This window comes from Trachurus japonicus, chromosome 14, assembly GCF_045865225.1.
Source record: "Trachurus japonicus isolate A0001 chromosome 14, Traja_1.0".
Lineage (NCBI taxonomy): Eukaryota > Metazoa > Chordata > Actinopteri > Carangiformes > Carangidae > Trachurus > Trachurus japonicus.
Window position 1 is genome coordinate 9,909,143 of NC_140920.1, and position 27,282 is coordinate 9,936,424.

At 41.8% G+C, this 27,282-nt stretch overlaps 2 protein-coding genes across 4 annotated transcripts in view; both read left to right on the forward strand.

Moving 5' to 3' along the window:
• Positions 1-19,229, forward strand: part of atp2a3 (ATPase sarcoplasmic/endoplasmic reticulum Ca2+ transporting 3) — a 43,090-nt gene extending 23,861 nt beyond the window's left edge. The window contains exons 9-22 of one of the 2 annotated variants that reach the window (XM_085797365.1): positions 4,002-4,090; positions 5,012-5,114; positions 5,826-5,957; positions 7,894-8,010; positions 8,121-8,339; positions 9,059-9,394; positions 10,333-10,553; positions 10,649-10,851; positions 11,640-11,725; positions 12,098-12,231; positions 13,005-13,122; positions 14,813-14,930; positions 15,109-15,143; positions 15,266-15,663. In XM_085797365.1, the coding sequence (XP_085653491.1) occupies positions 4,002-4,090; positions 5,012-5,114; positions 5,826-5,957; positions 7,894-8,010; positions 8,121-8,339; positions 9,059-9,394; positions 10,333-10,553; positions 10,649-10,851; positions 11,640-11,725; positions 12,098-12,231; positions 13,005-13,122; positions 14,813-14,930; positions 15,109-15,113 (1,881 nt within the window). In that variant the 3' untranslated portion in view covers positions 15,114-15,143; positions 15,266-15,663. Of the gene's footprint in view, positions 1-4,001; positions 4,091-5,011; positions 5,115-5,825; positions 5,958-7,893; positions 8,011-8,120; positions 8,340-9,058; positions 9,395-10,332; positions 10,554-10,648; positions 10,852-11,639; positions 11,726-12,097; positions 12,232-13,004; positions 13,123-14,812; positions 14,931-15,108; positions 15,144-15,265 lie in introns of both variants that reach the window. The other variant, XM_085797364.1, reaches the window with a different exon arrangement.
• A 5,762-nt stretch (positions 19,230-24,991) lies between these two features.
• The window catches only part of camkk1a (calcium/calmodulin-dependent protein kinase kinase 1, alpha a), a 56,795-nt gene continuing 54,504 nt past the window's right edge, over positions 24,992-27,282 (forward strand). The window contains exon 1 of one of the 2 annotated variants that reach the window (XM_085797375.1): positions 24,992-25,435. The gene's annotated coding sequence lies outside the window, so the exon portion shown is untranslated. The remainder of the gene's footprint in view (positions 25,436-27,282) is intronic. The other variant, XM_085797372.1, reaches the window with a different exon arrangement.

A 27,282-nucleotide genomic window follows, 5' to 3' on the forward strand; every position in this document is an offset into this window, starting at 1 on the left:
AACATGAAAAAATAAGTTTTCAACAGGGAAATTATCTGAACAGAACTGAGCAGACCAACACCACAGCTGCGTCAGTTAACAAGCAGCTGTGGTCAAAAAGAGCTTTGTTTACAATATAATATAATAATATAATATAGTAATGTTAGAATAAAGTCATAGAAGCAAATTACAATAATCTTTTTTGATTATGCAACTCAAAGACTGATTTCTAGAAATAGTTTTAAGTTCTCCCTCATCAGTGATGAGCTGTAGCCAACAGACAATCCTAATGATAATAATTATTATTAAATGTAATTCATCAGCAGCACTTGCAGTATTTTTCTTGTGCTATGATGACGACACACCACATGATCGAGGCTGATACTGGGTTTTCTTGGTTCCATTTGGATCCATGTGGGTATCAGACATATTAACCACACAGACATGAGGCCTGGAGCTTTAATCAAGGTCAGGTCTTGCTGTTGATAGTTCAAAGCCAAAAGAAAAGCAGCATTTGGGCAGTGACATGGAGCCTGAGCCAGAGTGGAGCCGAGGTGGGAACCCACAGTTTAGCACAACAATGTTCACTGTGGCTACATATGACAATTACAGGGCAAAGACAAATCAAACTTCCTCTTTGCAGTTTTCTTTTTATCATTGTGTTTCCTGGAGATAGTCATTATCGTGGCTGTTGAACCTGCACTTATTCCATCCTGGGTCTACTCTGTTTTTATGGTTTTTTGTGTGTCAAGGTTTAATGCCTACACAAATGTTTGCCCAGGCTTATCCATCTGTGCTTATTCTTGGACGGGTTTCCAGCCAGTGGCTGCGATAGGGCCATGTGTCTCCCTTGCTTCGGGGGTATCCCCGTATCGGCAGGATTTCCAGGGATTCCCTTCTGTATCCTGACACTGTACTTCCCTCTTCCTGTCACACATGCAGACGCACACAAACACGCAGACATGAAAAGGGTTACTCACCATTCATCTCCGCACAAACTCGGTGGAGGGGTGTAGAAAAATACAAACTTGCGCCACTACCACTGAGTCACATGGATCACACTGTGCCCTGTTTCCTTGGAGACCACAGCGGATCAGATGGCGAGGGAAACTAACCATGGATGAAAGAGCAACCTTATTGTATTCCTCAGGCTCTACTTTGTGTGGCACTCTTGACGCAGACTAGTGATTTGTTATAGCATTGTGGAACAGAGAGGAGTGAGCCTGATGACCTTTGTCAAATTAAGAATTGAGAGGAAGGGTGAGGCAATTTAAAAAATCCTTAAAGAGACAGTACATCAAGATGAAAAATGAGAAATTAGTGAATGAAAACCCAGGGAATAGCGGGGCAGGAAATAGCACTACATTACCCAGTCCCTCTTTGCAGCTGCAGGTTTTTTGATTGAATAGAGCAATCAAAAGCCTAACGGACCACCACTAATCTAGTCAACCTGATGTGTCTAATGTGGCTTTTTCTTTTTTTTCCAAAGTTTATTTATGGAGCTTAAATGTAGAACAGTACAAAAAACAAGTTGAATGTTCCGGTTTACCCAGCTCCAAGCTCTCAGCTGACATAAGACAAACACATGCATGGAGCTTAAACCTGCATACACAAACATGTTAACCTGCTAATGTCTGCTAATCTTTTGTTGTAATATGTAAAAGCAAAGAAAGAAACAAGAAAACAACTTTGACCTTACAGATATTCATACTCTGTCCTGGTTTCTCTGGTGACACCAAAGGTTATTAGTGGTAGAGCAAGTGTGGATGAATACAACAGGAAAGAGTAAGCAGCTATAGAAATGCAACAGAAAGACAACAAATCACATTGTTTCCTCAAACCTGTATTGTTTTTGATTCACTCTTAGAGGTGCACACACAGGTGGGTGAAACTCAGATGCAGCTACAGCTTTGAATCCCCCTCTCACTTCTGCCACTGTTTAAGGAAAACGTCAACACTGTTGATGTCAAAAATTACAATTGCAAAATTGCATGTTCTCACAAAAGCTATAATCTCAGAGTCTATAATCATGATTCAGTATGACAGCTATTTATAACTGCGTTTCATCTTGTCCAAACTAGACTACAGCAGTAGACTAAATGTAGTTAACGCTGTTGCCACAGAGAGATGTTGAGGAATAATTACCCCATTAAGAGGCTGCGACGTACCTTTTAGGCTCCTATGCTGCGGGGACCCCAGCTGCCCCTCATCTCAGGTCTATCATTAATTTTGTGTTTCTTTTTAAATGGATGGGTGCTGTTAAGTCAGTGACACACACACGCATGCACACACACACACTTTAAAGAAGAATCGAGAGGGAAATCACATTTAACAAAATATCTGCCTCATTAACTCTTCAATCAGCTGGACGTAATGGAGTCTCAAACTGAGCTGAGCTAAGTTACCAGGGTGTTTTCCCACTGTGTTTATATGACTGTTTACTTTTTGCTGAACTGGAGTGTCAGGTCATTAAAAAAGTGAATATTGACAAAGGAATGGAGATCAAGGGCAGGCTGTCGGCCAGTTGTGAATCAATGTAATTTATTTAGGGGGTGTTTGGATGCAGAGAGTGTGTCCCAGTCTTATAAACAACCAGCCACAGCACTGCCTCCTTGTTTTTATCGATATATTAGTATTAGCGGTACATAGTGAACTGCCCTTCCTGAGGGACTTTCAGGAAGAAGATTTGCCAACAAAGCAGCCAACAAAGCAAATCCTTTGGACAGCTCTGGGACTCCAGCTCCTTCTCCCACTTCCTCTAACTCTTGCTGTGTTTTTCTGCAGTTGACTGGAGCGAACATGGTAGTGTGAGATTGTGATTGACTGATGAAGTTTTTACATCAAGACAGGAGTGGTGCAACTCCCGTGTTGCCTGCCTGCGTGTTTGGAATCAATAGGGATGGAGGTGACGGCTGCACACGCACAGGTTGTCAGGGGATGGAAAAAGTCTTCTTGCCCAAATTCAGTCATTGTTCATAGTTTGAACTCCACCCATTCACGGACCATTGTGCCACTTGGCAGAGTACTTCCTGTTTACAGCCGCTGTTTGATTGTCATAATGACTTATAACCTTTTTTCTTTTTATCCAAAGCAGATGAGGAGGAAAGGCAAGAGTAATTGGTCTTTGTTAGCTGCCTCCTTCTTCTCAGTATTTACACAAGATGCAGCCTTCATTGTTTACAAAGTGTGTTTTGACACCATGGAGTAATGTGTGAACTGGAAACTGATAATGCAGTCGCTGTGAATCACTTGGAGATTCAGCCGTTTAAGATTTAGCAACATTTCCCATTGGCTTATTGAGATAACCAAGGTATTTTATTATTACCTGTGTGAGCCACACAACACAAGGACATGCAATTTGTCAGAATTTATCACCAATAAAACACACCTTTGTTCATTTTGAATACACCAAGGGGTTCTTCTGCTACAGCCTTTGTTGAGACTGGGTACTGCTCATTCAGTTTTAATATTTCATTTTATTCCAGAATAGTTACTTATTGTCACATTAAATACCAAAGTCACACTTTGACAGTTCAAATAACCTGTGAAGTGATGAAGACCCACAAAGTATCACCTATTTGTAGGTTGATACTTAACAGTAGGCTAACTAAATAGTTTATTAGGTGACATAATTAGATCAAGATGAACAAGATTTACATTTGTATTGTAATTCCAGGTTAATGTTTTTATATGTAGAATGAAAATAGTTTGACTTGATGGAAACTCAAGTCAAAGTCTCACTCACGATCAATTCTGTAATGACCGTGACTCTCATGTTGGTTAAGCTACTTCTCAGTCCACAGCAGAGTCAGTTTGTCTTTACTTTTCTCCTTCACCACTGCAACTAAATTTTTTTTTTTTTACAGGGTTAGGGTAGAAAGACTGACACAGATTTCTTTATTTGATCCATCCTAACTGTTTAACAGCGGTGGGCAGCCACAGCAACACAAGGACCAACCACAGCTCTCACTAATTACCTAACTACCGCCTCTGTTTGTGTTTTGTCTTTTTTTCCTCTCCAGATGTTCGTCGCAGACAAGGTGGAAGATTCAAACTGCTCCCTTCATGAGTTCTCTATAACTGGTTCTACTTATGCCCCAGAGGGTCAAATGTAAGTGTCACCATTTAAACATGTGTTTCTTCTATTTGGGAACATCTGTCCACTTTAAATGCCTCATTAGATTAAAGGGGTGTTCCCCTGGTTGACATCAAGTAAAAAACACAAATAGATGTTGTCAAGGAACCTGTGATCGGGTCTGTGGTCCAGGATGTATTACATCACTGCTAATGATTTCCTAAAATGTGTTTAGCTGTGCTTTTATGAGTTACTATGCATATTTCAGTGATAACTAGGGATGTGGTTGGTTAAACCTAAGTTTTTGTTGTCACTTTTAAGCCTCAGCTGGATTGTATTCCTAATGTCTTAATGAATTACATACTTTTTCGGTTATAGTTAAGTGCAGAGTGAATTTAGGGAACGCGGTTGCTCTGATTTTTTGCCATGTCAGAAAGATTCCTCTATTTCAGTAAATCAGGATTTGTGGAGGAAAATACTGTAGGTAGGTGGCTGGTCATCATGTAGGAGAAGGGTTTGTGCGGTTCATTGCGTATGCATGTTGTTTATTTGGCTGTTTGGTGAGTACAGCACTCTGACTCTGCGTGAACCTGTCGATTTCATAACAGCAGAGTGTGGGTTATTGTGTGGGAGCTTCACTAGCAACCGTTTGCAGTCTCTACTGGGAAGGGATCCATGGTTGTCATGCAATCAACGGTGCTTGTCAGGAACACGCACACACACGAGCGCGTGCGCACACACACACACACACACGCACAAGTACACTGTCAACCACCCTACAACCGCTGTTTCACCAGTCAACGCTGGGAAGCTAAACAACTGAACATCTTCCCTGCTCATAAATATGGATGAGGTTACTGTGTCTGAGGTGTAGCGAACTGTGAAGCGCTTTTCCCTCGTGTGCAGCTGTTGTGAGTGACGAGTGTGTTTGTGTTTATGTGTCTGTTTTCCTTCTAGACTGAAAGGAGAGAAGCCCGTCCAGTGTGGAGACTATGATGGACTTCTGGAGTTGGCCACTGTGTGCTCCATGTGCAATGACTCTTCACTGGACTACAATGAGGTCATTAACACACGCACACATACATATGCACAGAGGTGTAATTTCTATGTTTTTATGCCAAATGAACCTGTAACACTTGGAGTAAATGCAAAGACTTCATGAAAGAGAGCACTGAAATGCACACACACACACTCACATGCCAGAAAAAGCTTCCTCATGTTCAGCTGAGCTAATTTTACTCTATGGTTTTCTCTGGTTTGGATTTCTTTCTCACCTCTTTGTTATCACCATGTTATCATGGTAACCGCGCTGAGCAGAGAGGCCAGGGAAACGGCTCCTCTCAGCTTCCACGTACAGTATCCTCCCTAGACTAACTGTTTGTGTCCTCGTAAATGGTTGTTTTGTCACCAACTGTGTACATTTCTGAATAAAATCGGTGTGAGATCAAAGTGATAGAGAGCTCTGCAGAGGTGTGAGGTGTTTTAGTGCTGTCTATGGTTGCTCACACAAACAAATGATGTGTGGTTCGCTATTACCGCCTCATATCACCCTCTCTACTTCTTACCTGCCGAGGGAACACGTTTAAAGCCACTTCGCGTGTGTGACTCAAAGTTTGTGGAGGCAGAGATGAATGACCCGCAGATTTGCTCATAACATGCTTCCTTTGCAGTTGTTTTTAATGACTTCATTAAAAAGTACTCATAATAATGTATCACACGGCTCTCATTTCTTCTTTCAATTTCCTCCCTGTGTTCTGTTCTGCTCTCATAGGCCAAAGGGGTTTATGAGAAGGTGGGTGAAGCCACAGAGACGGCCCTTACCACCTTGGTGGAGAAGATGAACGTCTTCAAGACTGACGTAAATGGACTCAGCAAGGTGGAGCGTGCTGGAGCCTGCAACTCGGTAAGCTACATGTGGTAATGTGTGTGTGTGTGTGTGTGTGTGGAGGAGATTGCTCCTCAGCTTTGCTTGAGGCAAGAGAGTCCAGGCTAAATAAGATGCACCTGACTTTCAAACTTAATTGTCACTGGTGAAGTTGCATTATGGGTGACGTATGCATTGAACAATAGATACATTGAGGAAGAAGTTGTGAAATAAAAAAGGTGATATGTCTATATTTGGTGTCCACAATGTTAAATCTGTGTCGTACTGTATGTGGAGTATTAAATGTTTGGATGTCTGTGTAATATTAATGCTCATTCATTCATTCATTCAGCTGGAGTGAGAACATTGTTTCCTTCTGTAAGTGGTGGATGTGCTGCAGGCTCTGCACTTCTCAGCAGGAATGTGCCACTGAGACTGCAATTACTGCCCTCATTATACCATACTGTACTCTTCCCTGGTTACACGCTGCACAGGGGGCGACATCATGACCTAGCGTGGCCCCTCTTGTACTTAGTTGTGTGAGATGATATTTGCATTTAAGCATTTCGTTGTGGCTCTTATCCGGAGTGACTTACAGTCAGTCAGCAGGTCAGGGTTCAGTGTGCGGCTCAAGGACTATTTAATGAAGCACATGGCTGTTGATAGACGACGGACAGATGTGTTTGACTTCAGGGTGTGAGCACGTGATTGTTTTGTTTAAGATGTCAGCCGTAACAATATTTCAAAATTAATTTACAGCCACAGTAAAGACAGCAGGCCTGCCTGCTGCAGTAGTTTGACTTGTGGCTGCGGCTTGAAACCTCTGCTCTTACTTTCAGGAAGAACAAAGTTCAGCAACAGAAACTTTCTCTGGAGATTAAATTATGATAAAGTCTCAATGAATGCTTTCTCAAGTTTATTTTAATCCTCTGAATATAATAATAATATAATAATAAGTTTTATTTATAGAGCATTTATCAAATGAAAAGTGCTTAATAGAAAAATAATGATAACAGTTAAAACAAGAAAATAAAATCACAGGGAATATGATTAAACACTAAAACATTAAAATGACAATAAAACTGGCAGGGCTGTATAGAAACAAACAGGTAAATGACAGTGGGAAACAGGGAAAATCAGCAACTCAGGTAAAAGGATTGCTAAATGAAAGACATGTGTTCTAAGTAGAGACTTAATGGAACCAACTGACTCCGACCACCTTATTGCCCAGTGCATAAATTCAGAGATAGATAAATAATTAGATGAACAGAGGTGCTGTTAAATTTCTAAATCTCTTCGGGGTGCACAGAATTTTCCAAGCATGCCAAGACAAACTCCCACTGCTTCCTCTGCTTGATAGAGAAGACAAGTTTGTCACGTTGACAGATTTCAGTACATCTATCAGATGTTCAGAGTCCCCCTGACAGGGTGTGTGTGTGTGTGTACATCACACACTGAGCATCATCATTGTGTACGAGGACACAGCATAGACTCTGAACTAGAGGGACACCTACTGGTAGAACAAGACCTGACAATACATACAGACCATATGGAAGGGAAAGGGTTGATTATAGGCTCTGTTCCTATATGAAACCTGTTATGATCTGGCTTATTCATGAGCTTTTTTGTTACTGTGCCATGTACATGTACTTCCAGTTGTTACTGGTAATTGTCCCCGAGCAGGTCCACACAAACTTTAAGTGCTGTTGGACACAGACATCTGGAAGCAGCCAGACATCCAGACAAGGTGGTTAAGTGCTGATTTAAAGTGTCACCCTTCAGCTGTCACTAGCTCGGCCGAACCTCTCAGTCACCCACGGCTGCTGGCCTGACAGCTGCCTACGAACGCAGCCACTTAGCTCAAGCTCTGACGCTTTCTCTCTCCACCTCCTACTCTCTTCTGCTTTTTTCTCCTCTTCCTCCTCCTCCTCCTCTGTCATTTCTCGCTGTTTTCTTCCTCCCTCTCATCCAACAGGTGATCAGACAGTTGATGAAGAAGGAGTTCACCCTGGAGTTCTCTCGCGATCGCAAGTCCATGTCTGTCTACTGCACCCCCGTCAAGCCGGGCTCCCAGAGCAAGATGTTCATCAAGGCACGAACCAAAGACACGATCACAAACACACAGAAAAATATACTTTTGATCACTTCCATTTGAACTCCATTTTCACCATTGTTTGTGTCAATTACAATCCGTCCCTTCAGGGCGCTCCAGAGAGTGTGATCGAGCGGTGTCAGTACCTCCGTGTGGGAACAGCGAAGGTGACGCTGACCCCGGCCTTGCGTGACCAGCTGCTGTCTAAGATCAGGGACTGGGGGACAGGCAGGGACACCCTGCGCTGCCTGGCTCTGGCCACTCATGACACCCCACCACGCAAAGAGGACATGGACCTGGAGAACGCCAGCAAGTTTGCAGAGTATGAGGTAGAGGACCTAAGTTACACATCTTATTCGGCTCAGGACACTCACATTTTCAGGGTTTAAACAAAATCCTGGCTAACCTGGCAATGTAAAACTGAGGTGTTATAAACCACCCAGAGCCTTGTATATTACTTAGTAAGGCAAAGGCAAACTTCTCCTATAGATACGATAGATAGATAGATAGATAGATAGATAGATAGATAGATAGATAGATAGATAGATAGATAGATAGATAGAGATAGATATAGATAGATAGATAGATAGATAGATAGATAGATAGATAGATAGATATAGATAGATAGATACGATAGATACGATAGATACGATAGATACGATAGATACGATAGATAGATAGACAAGGTACAGTACAACGAAAATTAGGGTGCTCCCACAGGGCCACTGTGCAACACAAGATAAAAGAACACAATGTAAAATGTAAAAACAGTGCAAGATAATAAAAAAAAAAAACAACATTTTAAAATAGAGACATAATAAAAATAATAAATAATAATAATAAAATAATTATCAAAAGCTGTGCCATTATGTACCGTCATGTACCATTGTTAACTTTGCAGTTAACAACTCTCTTTTGTTTGAATCACAGTAGCCATTAAACCTCTTTCCACTTAAAAAAAGGAATCCTTTACACCTCTGTCCTGTCTGCTGGAACAGCTCCTTCCTTGTTTTCAGCACCCGTCTCTCCACCTTTCTTCTCCATTTAGCTGGGTCTCACCTTCGTCGGCTGTGTGGGCATGCTCGACCCGCCCAGGAAGGAGGTGATCGGTTCGATTAAACTGTGCAACGAGGCCGGCATCCGCGTCATCATGATCACCGGAGACAACAAGGGCACGGCCGTGGCCATCTGCAGACGGATCGGCATCTTCGGGGAGGAGGAGGACGTGATGGGCAAAGCCTACACGGGCCGCGAGTTTGACGATCTTCCACAGGAGGCGCAGAGAGAAGCCGTCAAACGGGCCAGGTGCTTCGCCCGCGTGGAGCCGGCTCACAAGTCTAAAATCGTGGGATACCTGCAGTCGTTTGATGAGATTACTGCCATGGTGAGGAGAGGGGATGATGCAACTTGCTCTAATGACTCTTACTGGCGCTGGCACCCACACACTCTGCTTCAGCTTACATAAACTTTTCTCTGCTTCCTACAAAACTGTGTGCTGTCTCTCTGGATCCCCTTATGTCTCTAGCAAGAGTAAAAAAAAAAAAGCGTTTTCTCCTTCCCTCTGCTGTGCTGTGCGTTACGTGAATGATTTGTCGAGGATGCATGAGAAGAGGCCAGTGAGGCCTGACATGTTTCTGGTCTCTCTGACGCTGCTCCCTCAGACACTGCTATCTAAAGCTGTCATCTGCTGCCCGCTCTGCTGCTTCCTATCTGACATGCGTCTCAGAAGAGCGGTTGATCTGAAGGGAAGGAGGGAGGAAGAGAGGGAGGGAGACAACAATATCACCATTTGCCTGTCAGACAGACTTCACCATTCATTCTAGTATAAAGCGGCTTTAGGCCAAGCTACCGCAGATAAACATCTCTCTCTTGCTCAGCTTTGGCTTAATCCCGTCTGGATCTGAGACGATAATGAGACTTTACATAATGAGACAGCAGTTTGTCTCCAATCACTGTTAGTTTGTTAAAGTCATCGCTGTTTAAAGCATAATCTTCTAAAAAAAAATGTCATGCAGGCTCAATATTTAAAGAGTGAATGACTCACATTTGAGGAGTAATGACACCACATGACACCGGTTTATTAACAGCTTAGAAATTATTTCAGCTTTTGTTCTTAGCCAACTTTCTTATCCTTAGAAACCTTCCCCTGTTCTTTGAAAGTTACTCTTGTCTACAAAATGCCTCACTGTTTAGTTAATGTTACAGCCTCATATAATATTTCTGAAACAAATAACAAGTCTTGATTTTTGCAAATGAATGTAGCTTATGTTTTTTGGGTTTGATTTTAATTCTTTTTGACTAAGTAATCTGTCCTTGTCCCAGACAGGAGACGGTGTGAACGACGCCCCGGCCTTGAAGAAAGCAGAGATCGGCATCGCTATGGGCTCCGGAACCGCAGTGGCCAAGTCGGCATCTGAGATGGTGCTGTCTGATGATAACTTCTCCACCATCGTGGCTGCTGTGGAGGAGGGCAGAGCCATCTACAACAACATGAAGCAGTTCATCAGATACCTCATCTCCTCCAACGTGGGAGAGGTCGTCTGGTGAGAGAACAGGAAAGCACACAGAGATAAAGCCACCATGCTGTCTATCTCCACCCTCATTCAGCTGACATTTTTTCTATGTCTCCGTCCTTCAGCATCTTCCTGACGGCCATCTTGGGTCTCCCAGAGGCTTTGATTCCTGTGCAGCTGCTGTGGGTTAATCTGGTGACTGACGGCCTGCCGGCCACTGCCCTGGGCTTTAACCCCCCAGACCTGGACATCATGGACAAACCTCCCCGCAACCCCAAGGAGCCTCTCATCTCTGGCTGGCTCTTTTTCAGATACCTGGCCATTGGAGGTAAAATAAGCTCTTTCAGCAGCTTGAATGTAGAAAACTCATGAAAATATAATGTCACTGCAGCTCTTCCATAGACATGGCTGTTGTCTAGAAATCATAAAACATGCAAGAAGGCAAATTTACATTTACTTTACAGGTGTTGGCTTTAGATAGGTAAGGTGATTCATGATTCAAAGGGAAATGGCAGCTATTGTAGTAAAACTACAAGAACCTAGGTAGCAAAGTGAAATTTCAGGCCCAATGTATACCCAGGCTTTGGGCCCATGTTTGGCCAATGTACAGTGCGTCCATCTCTGGATTGATGCCAGCTGTTCTTCTCCAGTGGTGGCTGATAGCCAGGAAGATTTTCTGTTTGTGTGCCAGAATTGGTCCAGATGTGGAAGCAGCATCTGTCATGCTGCATATGGGCCAGACTTTGGCCAATGCACATACGGTACTGTACATCTTGAGCTAGAGGAGATGCAACATTTTGCCAAGATGTGTTTGCTTGAATAAGTTTGCTAGCTGGGAAGTTTGAGAAGCTTTTCATCTTTCCACGGTGGCATACATGACAATCCTGTTTCACAAGTTAATAGAACGGATATCTAATCATGCATAACAATGTTTCTTAAACTCTAAGTCTCAAGTTCAAACCCTGCATGTGACTATTACAACAACATTGTTTGGAAACCAAACAGTAAACTGCAGGAACAAGTTTAGCTCCTGAGGCAACAGACTGACAAGTAAATGTCAGCAAATGTCAACAATATTTGACTCCATTTTTTCTCTGGTATCTGTTTTTCCTGTAGGATACGTGGGTCTGGGAACAGTGGGTGCTGCCACATGGTGGTACCTGTTTGATGAAGAAGGCCCACAAGTGACTTTCTATCAGCTGGTAAGTTACAAAGCATTGTTCAGAGTGCTGAGTCTGCCTCATTGTGTTTGCTGCAGCACGTCCCCGTCCTCAGAGGAGAGGGTTTTATTTACTGTTGTGTTTTGATATGCAGCACCCTGCATGTCTCCTTTACATTCCCTGCTGTTGGACACAGTGATGTTTGGTGATCCCAGCAGTGTACAGGAATAGAAAGGAAAGTGAGACCCATGTGGTTTGAATGCACACTGGGTAGGAACAAGGCCAAGGTGCTGCAGCTGTTGCCCCATCACATCTCAGCTCCATCAAACCAGGTCACAGGGTTCCTGGTGACACACACATACACACACCCACACACACACTAACTCCTGTCTATCTCTCTCTCTCTCTCTACAGAGACATTTCATGCAGTGCACTGAGGAGAACCCCATGTTCCAGAACATAGACTGTGAGGTGTTTGAGTCCCGCTACCCCACAACCATGGCCCTGTCTGTGCTGGTCACCATCGAAATGTTCAACGCACTCAACAGGTCAGTCATCTTCTGTTATGATGTGGAGGTAAACACACCTCAAATGTCACAGCTGTCAGATTTTTATGAAAAAGAAGAGACACTGTCATCCAACAAAATACTGCCATGCCTCCGAGAAATATTTACAGAGGCGTCTGATGGATAACGGCATACTTTCCATGTCAGAAAAACACATCCATCACAACATCAGTTCTATTCACAGCAAAAGGACTTAATGTTGCTGTTTATAACGGCAATATGGTGAATGTGGCAAAAGACTCAGACGCAGCCACAGATTTTAAGAAATGGAATAATGCTCTTTTTAAAGGAGACAGAAAATAAAAGGGAACAGTAGTATGAAGGAAAAACTGTGCTGTGTGTTTTTGCCAGGATTGCTCATGGAGCAAGTCTGTCAGTAGCTCCCTATAGAAACAAATGCTAATGTCTCATTTTGGAAAGAATCTGAGAAAGGGAAGGTTAAAATAAAAGGCTGTCTGACCAATGAGAGTGCAAGTTGTCCAGAACCAAGAGGGGACGTGTTTACACAGTTGCTAGCAGGAGGGGGAATTGTTGTTATGGCGTATTTAGTTGCAAAGAGGCTCTTATAATGTCAGCTCTTTGTGTATTTGACTGTGATGTAGACTAGCGGTAATTATCTTAGTCTGTGAGCTTCCCAGAAACGTCTAGTTTGATCTCTGCAACATGATGGAATGACGTCTATGGAAGTCCCTGATGTCAAGTTGAGCAGCTAAAATGTCAACATGTTTTGATATATTAAAACTTCTCCCTGACAGTTTGTCTGAGAACCAGTCCCTGGTCAGGATGCCTCCATGGGTCAACATCTGGCTGCTGGGAGCCATCATCCTCTCGCTGTCTCTCCACTTCTTAATCCTCTATATTGAGCCTCTGCCGGTGAGTGCACAGGACACTGAGCCTCATTTACATAATACTGATGATACTCATGATACAAATTCATGACTGCATGTTGATATGACTGTTGTTTCTGAAGACAAGAAATATAGAGGAAATGTGTGGTGGCCCTGAAGGTTCAACTCATACTGTAACAACTACAAAAACACAACCAGACAACCAGAATATGAGTTATGGTGGACTAAACAGCAAAACTATGACCGTATAGAATAAATAGATAACAATATTGCTCACCATTTTAACAAAGACATTTTCTCTTCGTTTTTCTGATATAACTTTATAATTTTAGTGAGGTTTCATACGACACATGCAGAATATGAAGTGGCTGAACATTTTGTCATTACTCAAGTCTCCAAAACTGTTCAAGCAAATGTTGTTTTTTGTCCATCTGTGTTTAGAGGATCCTCAGAGTGCTCAGTGTTGTTGATATAACATTGTTTTTGGCAGCTCATATAAAAAGGGAATAGTTTACTGCACAGTCTGACCAGATCTCTTCTGATCATATATCGTGCATATAAATTAATATGAATACCGTTGAGAACCATTCAGGAGAAGAAAAAACGTCCAAGTCAGTTTGGATCAGTGGAAACACATGAAGTTGTAAAAGTCTCATGTCACGAAGCATTTCCTCACCTTCACGGTCCAGAGAGTGGACATTTGGATTCAGAGTTTCCAGGGGTCTTAAACACGGACTCCCAGTATCCCCTCTGAGGTCTCACAGAGCTACTGTACAGTATCTGATATCACAGCTCAAATGTGAAAGGCTGCAAGGGATCAAAATGCTCAAAAGAGGAATAGGACAGTAGTTCACATTATCTCTAACAATGGCGAAACATAATACATATAATCTAAGGTTTGGGACATTTGATTTTACATTTTCTATTCCCTTCCTTTGCTCCCTGTTTCCAAACTGAATAGTTATATTAGATCTCTAATCGAACTACGCACTGTTTGGCCTTGAATCAGCAGTGTTTATGCTGTTCATTTTTAACTTCTTTTCTCTTCTTCCTTTTGTGGTGGTTGTTGTTGACCACTGCCGTTGCCATGACAACATTGCGTGTAATCAGGATGTCACAACGCAATAATGAACTTATTCCCTCAGGCACAGTCTGCAAAAAATGCGAACATATGGAAAGTATTGCATAGAGGGCTGAGAGTGTCGTGTGAGAGCCCTCATGTCCTCGATGCTTTGACAGAAGAACAGTTTTAATCCCTCATGGACTCATAGGGAAGGTGCCATTGGGAATGGGCCTATATATGGATATATACTGTAGCACGCTCGTCACTTTTTAGTGTCCCCAGGAAATGTGTTGTTCTGTAACTCATTCCTGTTGAGCTCTGGGCAACTGAAGCATTTCTATATTTGGTTGTGTTTTCTGTGTTTGCAGTGTGTTTCTGTGTTTAGTTAGTATTTGCAACAGGGTTCAATATTTGGTTCTGTTTTCTATATTTGGTTGTTTTTCAGTAGTTGCTTGTGTTTGCTGACTTTACATCATTTTTGTCTAAGTGCTGTGCATGTGTTGTTGTTTATTTGGGCTTCTTTTATTTGGGCTTCTTTTTGCCAGTGTGTGTCATTACATTGCAGTACGATGACATCCCAGAGCCACTATAGAAAAGGCCTCAGTGCACACTATCTTCTCTGTGTAACCTCTATTTCACCTCTGTCCTACAGTTGATCTTCCAGGTGACCCCCCTGCGCTGGTCCCAGTGGATTGTGGTCCTGAAGATCTCCATCCCAGTCATCCTCCTGGACGAGGCACTGAAATATATCTCCAGGAACCATCTAGAAGGTATGTTCCTCTTTCTTTGACTTTTCCTGTGAAAAATGAACCTGCTCTGAAATACTTAAAGTTGGTGTAGCTTATTAAAATCAATAAATGTGATGAACCATGATGTTGAAAAGTCAGATTTTACTAATGAGCCCGCTCTGCTCTTTTTCTCTCTCTTCTGCCTTTTCATTCAATTCAGCCTAAATACTTTTTATCTCACCTTCTGTAAAAAAGGTACTCGATTTCCAACCTCTTCACGTCTTCTCTCTCCAGTAGAAACTCGTAGACTAACCATGCTAGTTTCTACAGTGCTGAGGTTTAATCGTGTGTTTTTTCTTGTTTGTTTCCTCTGGCAGGTGATGAGGAGAAGAAATATCGGAGGAGATGGCAGCTGAACTAAGACCTCTCCCTCAATATGCTCACACAGTTTAGACACACGCCTACCCTCTTCCCTTTATGAGTTAGGAGCCTTTTCTCTCCCCTGTCCTCATCCCCCACTCCTGCATGTCCAACAAACCACCACTAGCACCACTAGCAATGAGCAGGGCTTGCATGAGTATGGGTGCGCAAGAAAGAGAGCATGTGTGTTCCTGCAAGTATGGCTTTGTATGAATGTGTGAGTGGATGAATACCATTGTGTGCGAGTGCGTGTGTGTGAACAGGCAGATGCTTTATCTGCTCTTTATAGTTGCGAGAGCGAGAAACAACTGCAGAAAAAAAGGATAAAACTGCCCGGGGCTCTGCTTTTTAAAGATTTCTGCTCATTGTTTTTTTTTTGTTTTTTTTTTTGACTGCGCAGTAAAAACATAGTGGTGCGGTACCTGGACTTTGGGGAGGGAGGGAGAGGGAGGACAGGGGAACAGAGGTTGACATTAACCGGGGTGGGAGGGGAGGGGGCAGATTTGAAAACAGCACAGAGACCGAAAGAGAGATGGAGGAGAGGAGAGGAGAGGAGAGGAGAGGAGAGGAGAGGAGAGGAGAGGAGAGGAGAGGAGAGGAGAGGAGAGGAGAGGAGAGGAGAGGGAGAAGCCTGTCGTGGAGAAGAAGAGACTGGAGTTTCATGCTGGCAAGAGAAGAGCATCAGCAAGAAGGCGACATACTTGCGTGTGTGTGAGTGTGTGTCTGTGAGTGTGTATTAGACTAATGCAGAGAACCATCGTACCTGTGTGTGTCCACAACAGCATTATCTTGAGGTACTGCCCAGACTTCTGGCACCCACACTACTGGCAGTGACTTGCAGCCAGCTCTGCAGGAGCACGGCCTCATCAGCACAATTGCATCTCTGCTCCTTCACCGCTCTTTGTCTTCGCTCTCACCACATACAAACAAACTCCTGCTGGTCAAATTCTACTCTCCTTTTCCTGTCTTGCTCTCTCTCTCTCTTTTTCTCTCTCTCTCTCTCTCTGTCCGTCTCTGTCTCTCTTTCTTGCTCTCTGTCGAGGAGGCAGCTGTGGGCCCCCTGGGGTGAAGTTATCGGGCTCTTGAGTCGGGGGGGTGTGTGTGTGTGGAGGTGTCGCTCCACCTAAAGGTGTGAATAGCTTTACGCTGCTTGGCCGCTTGCTTCAGCTCTTGATTCGACGAGCTGAGGTCAGCTCACAGACTTGGCTAAAACAAAAACAAAAACAAAGAAAAGAAAAGAAATAAAAATGTCAAACAGCAACCAAACCAGCATAATAAGTAATATAGTTGTCAGCCAGTCCACCCAGCTGGTCCTGTTTAGCCTCACTTTAATTTCAGTCTGCTGCACTGCCATTGGAGTTTTAGCTGTCAAATATCTAAATTAAAGGTAGATCCAAACAACAAGTTGACGCTCCATGCAGTGGCTTTCAATCTGCCTTTAATTTAATTTATCTTGTTATTTCTAACCCCACTCCAGTGCTAAGATATGTGTGCTTTTACGTAGCCTTACTTGAATTAATTCGTCTAATTTGACTTGATAAGACATTTCAGTCACTGAATCGCACAGAAGATGTAGTTAAAGTAAGTTAAGGATTGGCAAGTAAACCGCTTGATTGTCATGCTTGGTCATTCTTTATATATTAGATTACATTTAACATCCATGCCTTATACAGCCCACTGCACCTCCACATGGAATATGTGGTTCAAATGAATGTGTTTCTGCTCGCCTTTAATGACCTTCTCGCCCACCACCACCACTCTCTCCTATGTGCCCTAACAGTGATGATGACTCTGATCACTCGAGGTCTTACAGACTCTGAATGTCCACCTGGTTCTGAGGCATGTTGAATAGGAAACCCCCTTTTTTTTGTTGTTGTTGTTGTTGTTGTTGTTGTTGTGCTTCGCGCCCTGCTCCCTCAGCTCCAACTGCTCTTTCAGTGCTTTAGCGACTCATTTGGGTATTGTTTTATAATGACTAAATAATAATGTATTTGACTGAATGAACCCGCGGGGGGGTGGGGTAGTGGATCGTGTCTCTAAGTCTTAATCATGGGTTTTGTGTCGGGGGCCCTGGTGCTCTGGGGACTGGGTCAGGGGTGTTTTTGGTCTCTTGTTGCTTCCACACAGGAGAGAAGAGAGTGTGCACATTTTTAAAAAAAACGGTGCTTTTTCAGAAACAGGAATAACATCTCCACATTGTGTCAACTGCATCTAATCAATTTAATCAAGCAAATTTAATTGTATGTTATATTCAAGTTAGAGCTGCAAACATTAGACAGTTGGTGTAAAGTGACAATTACTGTAATTAACTTCTCACATCATTATAAAATGAATATTTTTAGTATTTGGTACAAGACATTTAGAGATGGATAATGTAATGTTTCACTGTTTTCAGATGTATTATAAACAAACTGATCAACTGAGAAAATATGAAAGTGTTGTTTTGATCCATGCAGATTGTTTTTAAATCTTAAACTGACACAATGTGCAGATCTTTATTCTCTCTCCTCCCTTTTCTTGCTTCCTGACGTTATCTCAACAAGCAGGACAGGTTTCTGCAGTGCGACAAAGAGCATGGTTTAGAATCTAAAGGTAGATCCATCCTTAAAATCTCCAGCATCCACTCTGCCGTTGCTTACCGTACTCTCTGTTGTTGTATTCATCTATTTTGTTGCTTGGTGATGTTTTTCTTTTACCCAAGAGGAAAACCAGCCAAACTTAGACAACATGACATCATTGAGTCCAGATTATTTCCACTTCCACATGCTCTCTGGGGTCATGGCTGGTAAAGTACTGGAGGAAATCCCTCCAATAGAAATTGATGATAATTAAAGGGAAGTACACTAAAAAGACAATAACATATCACCAGAAACAACATGCTTTGAACATCACACAGTGATTTAAGGGTGGACCGTTCCTTTAATTTTATCCCAACAGCTTGATTTTGATTGTACTTGACATAAAAAGCCATTCACGTCCAGTGATATTAAGGTTTTTTTTTATTCACCTCCATGACAAAAACAATGTGGCACCTCTGTCCAGACCAGCAGACCACCTGTCCCCGACCCAGGGCTCCATGGCTCTGTAACATGCTGGCACTCTGGCCACCGGGCACTATAGGTCTGTATAGCCTTGTTATTTACTACTGACTCCTCAACTCTGTACAGAAGAGGAGAATACGATCGCATGGAACCTTGTTACTGTAATAATAACCTATACAGTATATAATATTTAATTTTTGATAACTTACATCAGTTAAATCTACTTACCAACAACAGACAGACTTGCGAAAAAAAAAATGTTTTTTTTATGTTTCTTTTGAGCACATTTTGTTTTTCCTTTTGTAGAATAGAAAGGTTGTTTCTTCATTGTTCCCGTTTGGTTTTCACAGTTACTGGGGTGTCTTTTACTGTAGGGAAAAGAATATGACGTTATCACTTTAAAGATAGACAAGAGTCATGCTTACGCTAATTAATGATGATGACGCTGATCATGTCAGTGATAGTCGGTGTGAGAATGTTCAAGAATTTGTGAATGAACTGTGTCTGGTTTACACTGAGCGATAAGCAGTGATGAATCCTGGCTTATGAAGTTTTCTGACTGTATATTGAAGGGCTTGGTGAGGATCCAGGCTCTAGAGACGCGTGACAATCCAGCGTGGTTCTCGGTGTCATCTGCCATCTTTAAAAACAAACCTCCCCTTCCAAACGGTGAAGGAGTGATCAGTTTCATATCAATAATGTTTGACCAGTGGTTCCTTTCTTCATTGTCTGTAAAGACAAGTGAACAGTCTCTAGAGCCTGAGTCCCACCTCTGAGAAATTAAAGGATTCTCTGTATTGCCTTGTTAATATTAATTGTGGACACATAATTTTATAAATGACAAAGACGTGGAAATAAAGATTATTTATCTTGTTATTTATTCAGTGGTCGTCTGATTTTTATGCAGCATTGTCTCTCTCCCTCTCTGTGTAAACACCTTTATGTGGAACTACTTTCAGGGAGAATTGTTGACAGTGAGGTTTTGTGGATTATCCGGAGTAACCTGCAAATTGTTTTCCCAATGTAATTTTGAGGAACCCAGACTGAATTCAGGGGATTCAGAGCGTGATAACTGAAAACTGGGCACACAAGATAAAATGATCTGCATAGCTCGACACCACGAGGCGCAGGTTTTTGTTAGAGGGAATGGGGTTATACATATTTTGATTCAATGTGGGAAACAAAACATCCGGTTTTGACAATAGGTGACCCAAAAACATCAATACATGCTCCAAAAGGTGCTGTGTTCTCAAAATGGCACACTGCCTTTCGGATGACAGTGCAGGACAGAAACAAAGGACTTCCACTGGTGTGAGATCAGAAAACAAACTGAGGCTTTATAAATAATATCAGATCTGTTATAGTTAAGATTCAGTCAAAGGTAACTAATCATCCATAAAAAAAACTGATCACAGGATTAATGTATTACTTATCAGTAAGTGTTTAGACAAGTACGAACACCCAAAAAACAGTTTTACTAACACAAACACACCAAACTCACATACTGTATAATTTTACAATGTTAATATTACATTATGGTTAAATAACTTCCATGCAACGTTAATAATAATAATAAGACACTACAAAAAGAGAACATAGAAATACACAAAGTATCACAAATAGTAAATAATGTAGGTAGGATAATCAATAACAAAAAAATCCCCTTGCAATTGGTTTGCAAATCAGAGGACACAGAAGCTAAATGTGTTAAATACTCAGAATATCGCTTTAGATTTTTTACCAAGACAACCAAACTGAACTACCTGAAAGTGTGACTTTACAAAACTGTTACTTTTCTATACTTTTAACTCATGTTCAGCACAATAAAACACTGTTTTTAGTGTTAAGTATATAGCCATTCCTCTTTTGTGATCCACTCTGAACACAAGTGAACAGTTTTGCACTTCATGTAAAAAAAAAAAAAAAGTTAAATAAAAAGGTAGCAACCAAGCGGTCAGGATCAAATTGGCTAAAATCAGGCTAAAATAAAACTACCATGACCGTCTAAACAGTTTTACCGTGTGTTTTACATTGTTTAGTGCAGTTTTCCATCATATGGAGTCTCACCCATGCATATATTTGACTATTTGAAATGTTTTTAAGCCTGACATTCCTCTCTGTAAACAAAAAAACTGAAGTAATTCGAATTTGCATGCATGCCTTAAAGCTGTGATCACTGCATCACTTAATTTGCAGTTAAAGAACAACGTTGGCAGAAGTGTATGAAATCACTTTAACACCGTGTCTGTGTGCACTGAACCTTTTAGACCAGCAGGTGGAGCTATGCACCATCTTTCCTCCATGTACAGTATAGCTAGAAAGTGTCCAGCTGTGACAAGGTAGGAAATGTGCATTCATCCTTTACAAGAAGTGTGAACTGTTTGTATTAGCTCACACAATGTCAACACAAACAGATCAGCTCAAGTGGAAATGAAATCAAATAGGCTATATGGAGTTTTTCTCTATGATTCCTCCATGAACCAGAGAGACAGCACTTGGTCTGCATGGAGCTTTTTAATTGGCAGCCTCAACGTTGTTTACATGCACCTGCACCTGCCTGTCTGCATACAAATTACCAACACAGCATAACCACTTGTTCTTGCTTATGCTATGTTCATGCTTCCTCAAATGTGAGAATGACACACGCCCTCTCCGGGGGAAGTTCCTGGAGTGAAGGTGGGATGCAAAGGGCTGCAGGGAGAATAAAAAAGCATCTCATTAGTACTAGGCCATTATTTCCACCCTGAGCCTCAGGAGGATGCAGGAGACTCAGCAGGGTTGGTGTCCCAGTGAAACACACAAGCCAGGGAGCTGCTGGGGGAAAAAAATAAAAACTTAATGCAATAGTGAAACCAATGGAAAGGTCACACACAGGGACAAGAGTGTTGGAGGAGAGGAGGTGCTTTCTTTTTCTGTCTAAATCTTAATTGAAGTGGATTCTGTGTCTTTTTCTGCTGCTAATTCTACACCAGCATGAACACCGCCTGTAACAATAGGGTGCAAGATTTCCTCTGATTAAACTGGAGGCTCTGCTAAAGTCACAGGAACATACTGTATGAGTGGCACTCCAAAAGCACAAAGCGTGAAAAGTGCCTGTGATGAGTATTATTTGCCAACAAGTATTTTTTAAATATAATTCTACAGAGATGAAAGTCATGTAAAAAGAAAAAAAAACAACACTCTGGATTTTGTGCAGATTAAATAACAGGACCCTCTGAGCTGTTGCAACATTTAAAATGACAAATAAAATCAATGCAAAAATGGAGAGGAGATTAAATGAGGATTTAAATGACCGTTCTCCATTTTTTTCCTATCTTTAGCTGTGCCATGTTTTCCCAAAACTAACCACGACCACTGTTAATTATAAACTGCTTATCTTAGCAAAAGAAAACATGGAAGAACTTTGTGTTCCCACTTGGTTTCATTAAAACAGCACTACTGTTGAACCAGGATGAAGCTCTGACACGAACTGGGGTCACAGATCTCTGAGAATGATCAGGTCATGATCTGGGTCATGCAGACATCATACTGGCCTGCTGCGTCCACTCTTACTATGCACATACAAGGCTTTGGCTGTGGCTGATTTGCATGATGACTCATATGAGAACAAGCAGAGGCTGCTCGCTGTGCAGAGGGCCGTCTGAGGTCACATGTCTAGATGAGCACCTCAAGACAGAAAAGGCTGGAAAACATTTAAAATCTGTGGGTTGTTTCGGGGGGATTGTGCTGAGAGGGAGGACATTCTGCCCCTTATCCCATGGTGTCAGCCTGTGTTGTGCTCTGTGGCTGAAGCTGTTGCCAAGAAACTAAATGAACTTGCTATGAACTTCCCCCACGGCTGCTGGAGGGAGGAGAGACAACTCTCAAAGGCTACAGCACCCATAAAAACCACGACACGCTTGGTCCAGCAGTTTCTGCAGTTTTACTGCTGATTAATAGTCTCATACACTGGGAAGTGTTTACAGTGCTGTGGCTCAAGGACATCAGTAAAAATTACTGTACACATGTACTTTACTCAAACACAGGTATTTTTTTTACTGAGTGCTGTTTTTTCATGCTACTTCATACATCAGCATTTTAAAGGGAAGTACTGAACCACATTTATATATGACAGCTATAAAAGAACACACACACTCAATGATAAATAAAGTGATCGTAAAATGGTAAAATGTCAGTGACCTTAGCTGGTAAGTTCACCAGGTCTAAATGGTTTTAGAGTTTGCTGTTAATTCAGTTATGTAATGACTTCAGACACCAAACTGGTGAACTCAAATGCACAACACAGATATAACAAAAAGGTATTTATTTAGGCAGGAAAAAGTCAATCAAACAAAAGGCGTTCTCTATGAGGATAATCAAAATACAAAACAAAATTTCCCTCACGAGGAGAGCAAAAGTACAAACAAAACAAAACACTCAATGATTCATTAATACTGTATGGATGAAACAGTAACAGTTACATTACCCTTTAGTGTGCCAACTAAATAAATTAAGGATAAGTAAAATAGATAAATAAAATAACAACATAAAGTGGATGCAACATGATAAAATGTCATATAGCTTCTCAATTGGCCGTTAACTATAAGTCAGTATTTTCTTAGTATTCAGGGTCTTCCTGCAAGAACCTTATCATTTTTTTCCCAGACACTTATGTGTGTGAGTTGCACATCCAGCAGCTTTATCCTGAGGCAATGTCAAAGCTTGTTGAAAACTGGGCTGCTAGTAGTGACAGACTTGAAATAGTAATCTGTTTAGATACTTTTGAGGTACTGTATTTCAGACTTTTCCAACAAAGAATCAGTTGGTAGATATAACTTTATTGTCAGCCTGGACAGGTCTACTCAGCATTACTAGCAGTATTTTATCAACACCAGGGCAGAGAGGTCAGAAATACCAGTATAAAATACTATTTAAATATCAATGCAGGACAGTGTATAATGCAGGAATTGTTTGCTGAAGGTATTTTGCTGATGGCCCTGCCAACTCGTTTTCTTCCATCCATCTGCAGGAGAGAAGGAAAACTCCACTGAGGAGTCCCACAGGCTGTTTATCGACATTCAGTCTAGAGCAACTTTAGTTTGTCTACTTCAATGGATGTTTGTAGTATGTGATATACTTGATAAGTAGCCTACAGTATGAAGGTCAATTAGAGCCACAATGTTTCAAAGACAAAAATACCAAATTGTGAAAGTCTACAAATGATACATTTCAGCAGTACATACAAAACCAAATCTGAGTAACAAAAATATTATGATCTGGTTCTGGTGTGTATGACTTAAATAACAAAATTAACCTGAAAAATCATATGAAAATTGCTCATATCTTTGCATTTGGTCATATTTTGAAATGTAAATATTTGTAATCAGTGGTCTATTTCCACAAAATAAGCTTGAAAACTTAAATGTCACATATACTGCGACATTTAGTGGCTATGTGTAATTAACAGGCAGGAATCAACACAGCAGAGTCTGTAGAAATGCAGAGACCAGTCAAACGTTCCAGTACATTTTGTGCCTTGGGGAAGAGATGATGACGTGCCAGCACTTCATCGTTATTTCAGGCTACGCTAATGGAAAAGACTCTTCACTGGGTTGTAGATGTTTGTTTCAAGGCTCTCTCCATCAATTACAGCAAGCAGTGCATCCCCACCTGGGAGTTTCTCTAGTATAAAGTGTATTGTTTGTTATGTTTGTATCATTTATATTCATGCATGATAACGGGCAGAAATGTTGTCGAATGTCATTAAAATGCACATTTAATAATGTACTGTATATGCTTGCAGCTGTTACCAAGAAATTGAGCATCATCTTGGGTTAAATGCTCTGTTTCACAGTAGTAGGGATACAGTTGGACCTTTTTTTAACAAAGGAGTTTTTTTTGAGTGTAGCACACAAAATATGCCATCTTACAATGTTTGTCATTTATATGATTTTCCTTCAATGCTTCAACAGCTCATATCTGATCCCAACGATGTATGACACGGAGAAGGTCCTTCATTTTGCACTATAGTATATATCTAATATATATGTATTTGAAATTCCTGAGCATACCTGTCTAAATCTAAGTCTGTAGCCCCTCGGTGTCTCACAGTATTAGACAACATCTGGGCTCAGGCCTAAGATGTAAATGTGACTAGGAGCTAGGTGCAGGCTCAGCAAATTATTCCCATAGGAAATAAAGGTTAACAGATTTATTTTAATAGCTGTGGATGATGAATTTGTTGCCTGCTGCATATTCAGAGGGCTAAAATGGTGCCTGAGTAATGAGATCACTGATTCACTAATCACTGAGACGCCCAGGTGAATTTTGTCAATTGGATAAAACAGTATAAAAACGGCCTGTAGAGGCGCTGCCGACACATCCCTCCTCTCTAAAATTCACTTTGTGGTCAGTCCAGTCTGTAATGGGGGAGCAGAATCACTCCAGCTGTGTCATAGGTGTAATCCAAGTCAGTACAGGTGTAATGTTACACTTTATCACACAGGCTATGCTACAGATTATTTTATAATATAAAATAGTACAGTAGCTGACAGTGCAGGCATGGCAGGATATTGGTCATGGTGCAGGAACATGGCGGATCTTAGGACCCCGTGGATTGATTCTTTGTCGAATAATAAAAGTTGGGGTTATCTGTGAGCTGACGACGTGCGACCAAAGCAGTCAGTCAAATGTGTGTTAGGAGTGTTTGTGGCCAGCCCCTCTGCTGCTCCGTGCACATTGCAGCGCTGCAACAATAGGCTGCTGTGTTAGTGTAGGGGCTGTGCGAACACACTCAGCCGCTGGGTGTCTACACTCTGCGTGGCTTCACTGTGAGTGTGGGCTGGTCTGCTGCCCGTGTTTTCCGGAAGAGAGGGTGTGAAACATGGGACACATCTCAGGTCAGCGGCTGATCCTGCCACACATCTAACCGGAGGCAGTCCCTGCTAGACGCGTCTCTCTCTTTCAGTGTGTGTGAATGATCAGCTGTGGGCAAAGTGAAGCGAACAGGCGCCGCGCGTCCAAACGGGACATCCCTACCGACCCCCCCCTCCTTTTTTGTGACTGAAAGGTTTAAAGGGGCTCAAACACGCCCGAGCGCTCATTTGGGTAAGTGAAACTTTGAAGATTATCTCAATTCGAGTGCATGCCAAGTGGTGCTGTGTCAAGTGGACGTGAAAATGCTCTTGTGCAATGCAGATGGATCCCACTGCACGTGTTTTATTGACACTCAGTGAATTGCAGCGGCGGGTAGCCTACAATAGGATAGTGCATCCTCTGCAATTTGTTGCACTGGATTTTTTTTAACCACTTTACATACCGGTGTGCACTTTGCACCGTGGGATTGGAAGCTGCACTGAAATGTACAGTAGCACGCATGCATGCACAACAGAAATGTGCCATCGATCTGTGTCATGCAACTGACATGAAATGATGATGCCTCCCAGTCTATGGGGCATTTACCTGTGGTGCTTGACACTCACATGGGCTCTGGGGTCACCACTGACCTCTGAAAGAAATAAGGTGCTCCCAGTTGGAGTGTGCTCTTTAGGAATTTGTCCAGGTAAATCTGGTTTCAAATCGGTTCTAAATAAAATATCTTTGAATTTAAGAAATGCAAATTAAATGTTATAAGAAGATTTTCAATACAGTTCAACAAATGATTTTGATCTCATTCAGATCAGTCTAACTCTGTTTAAAATCCACCAAAAAAAGAGTGTTTTCCTCGGTGGCTTTCACTGATCCAGTGCAACTTGGTGTCTTTTTTAAAACAATGGCTTCATGTCAGCCTGAAGTGCTTCTTATTTTACCCTGTTCACAGGTTGTTTTTAATCCTCACTTGCGAGGCACAGGGCTCAATCTGTCCTTTGAAGTGACTTGAAGGATGACTTGAAATTGAATCGACTCCTCCAGTACCGCACCTTGAAAAACAATCAGCAAGTAGTGGAATGACATGCAACAAATTACTGCAGCATCTCCACCTCTTCCTCCCCCTCCTCTTAACTCTGCCTAATGAATTTGTCTGCATAGTGTTTGTCAGCAAAGAGAAAACCAGTTCCAATTTTGGCTTGTTTATAGTGTAGTGATTTTAAAATATTCAGCTGAAACAGCCAGAGGCTTTATCCAGTGCTGCATTTTCATTCCCTTTCCTCTTGTGAGGTCATACTGTATGCAACTTTATGAGCATTAAATACCAGAAATATGAAATCATAACAGTGCTGTATTAGGTTCAAGAGAAAGAGGTTTTTCTAATCTTAACCCACCCATGTGGCTGCCTCTGTGAGAACATAAGAACATGACTGAAAATATTACTTTGATATTTCTGACTTTATGGTTTATGTTTCCTGCTCAAGACGACTGTGTTGCTTTGTGTATATTAGCAACACTATCAGTATCACTTCTGTTTCTCTGAGACACTTTGCACTGCTGAATGTGCTGACGGCTGTAATAACCCCCTTAACACTTCTTCTTGTGGGCTTTGGTAATCGCACCAGAGCTACGACCCAGCCACTGACAAAGAGGACATGTCAACAGCTCCCAGCTCCTCCAGCCCCTCTGGGAAATCATTTGAACAAGACTTGTCATGACAGAAATCAGTAGTGTGTAGTGTGCACATGCCCTTGTGCGAATTTATGTGTATATTGTTCTTCTAACTATATTAGTGTCTTTAATAAATGTCCTCCTGAACAATTTCACATAGAGGCCTGGACATCATTCACCCATATTATGTCGAGCTTCACTCTGAAGATCGGAGACTGAAGAGGGAGCGTCTCTGCTCCGTGGTTGGTCTGTGCTGGTTGGTGAACACCGCTGTTCACTGCTGTCTCTCCTAATGCAACAATTTTCAGCTTTCATATCAATTGATAATACTCCTAAATCATAGATGGCAACCAAAAGACTCTTATATTTGTCTGATTTAAAATCCTAATTTATCATAAAGTGATCATCATCAGAGA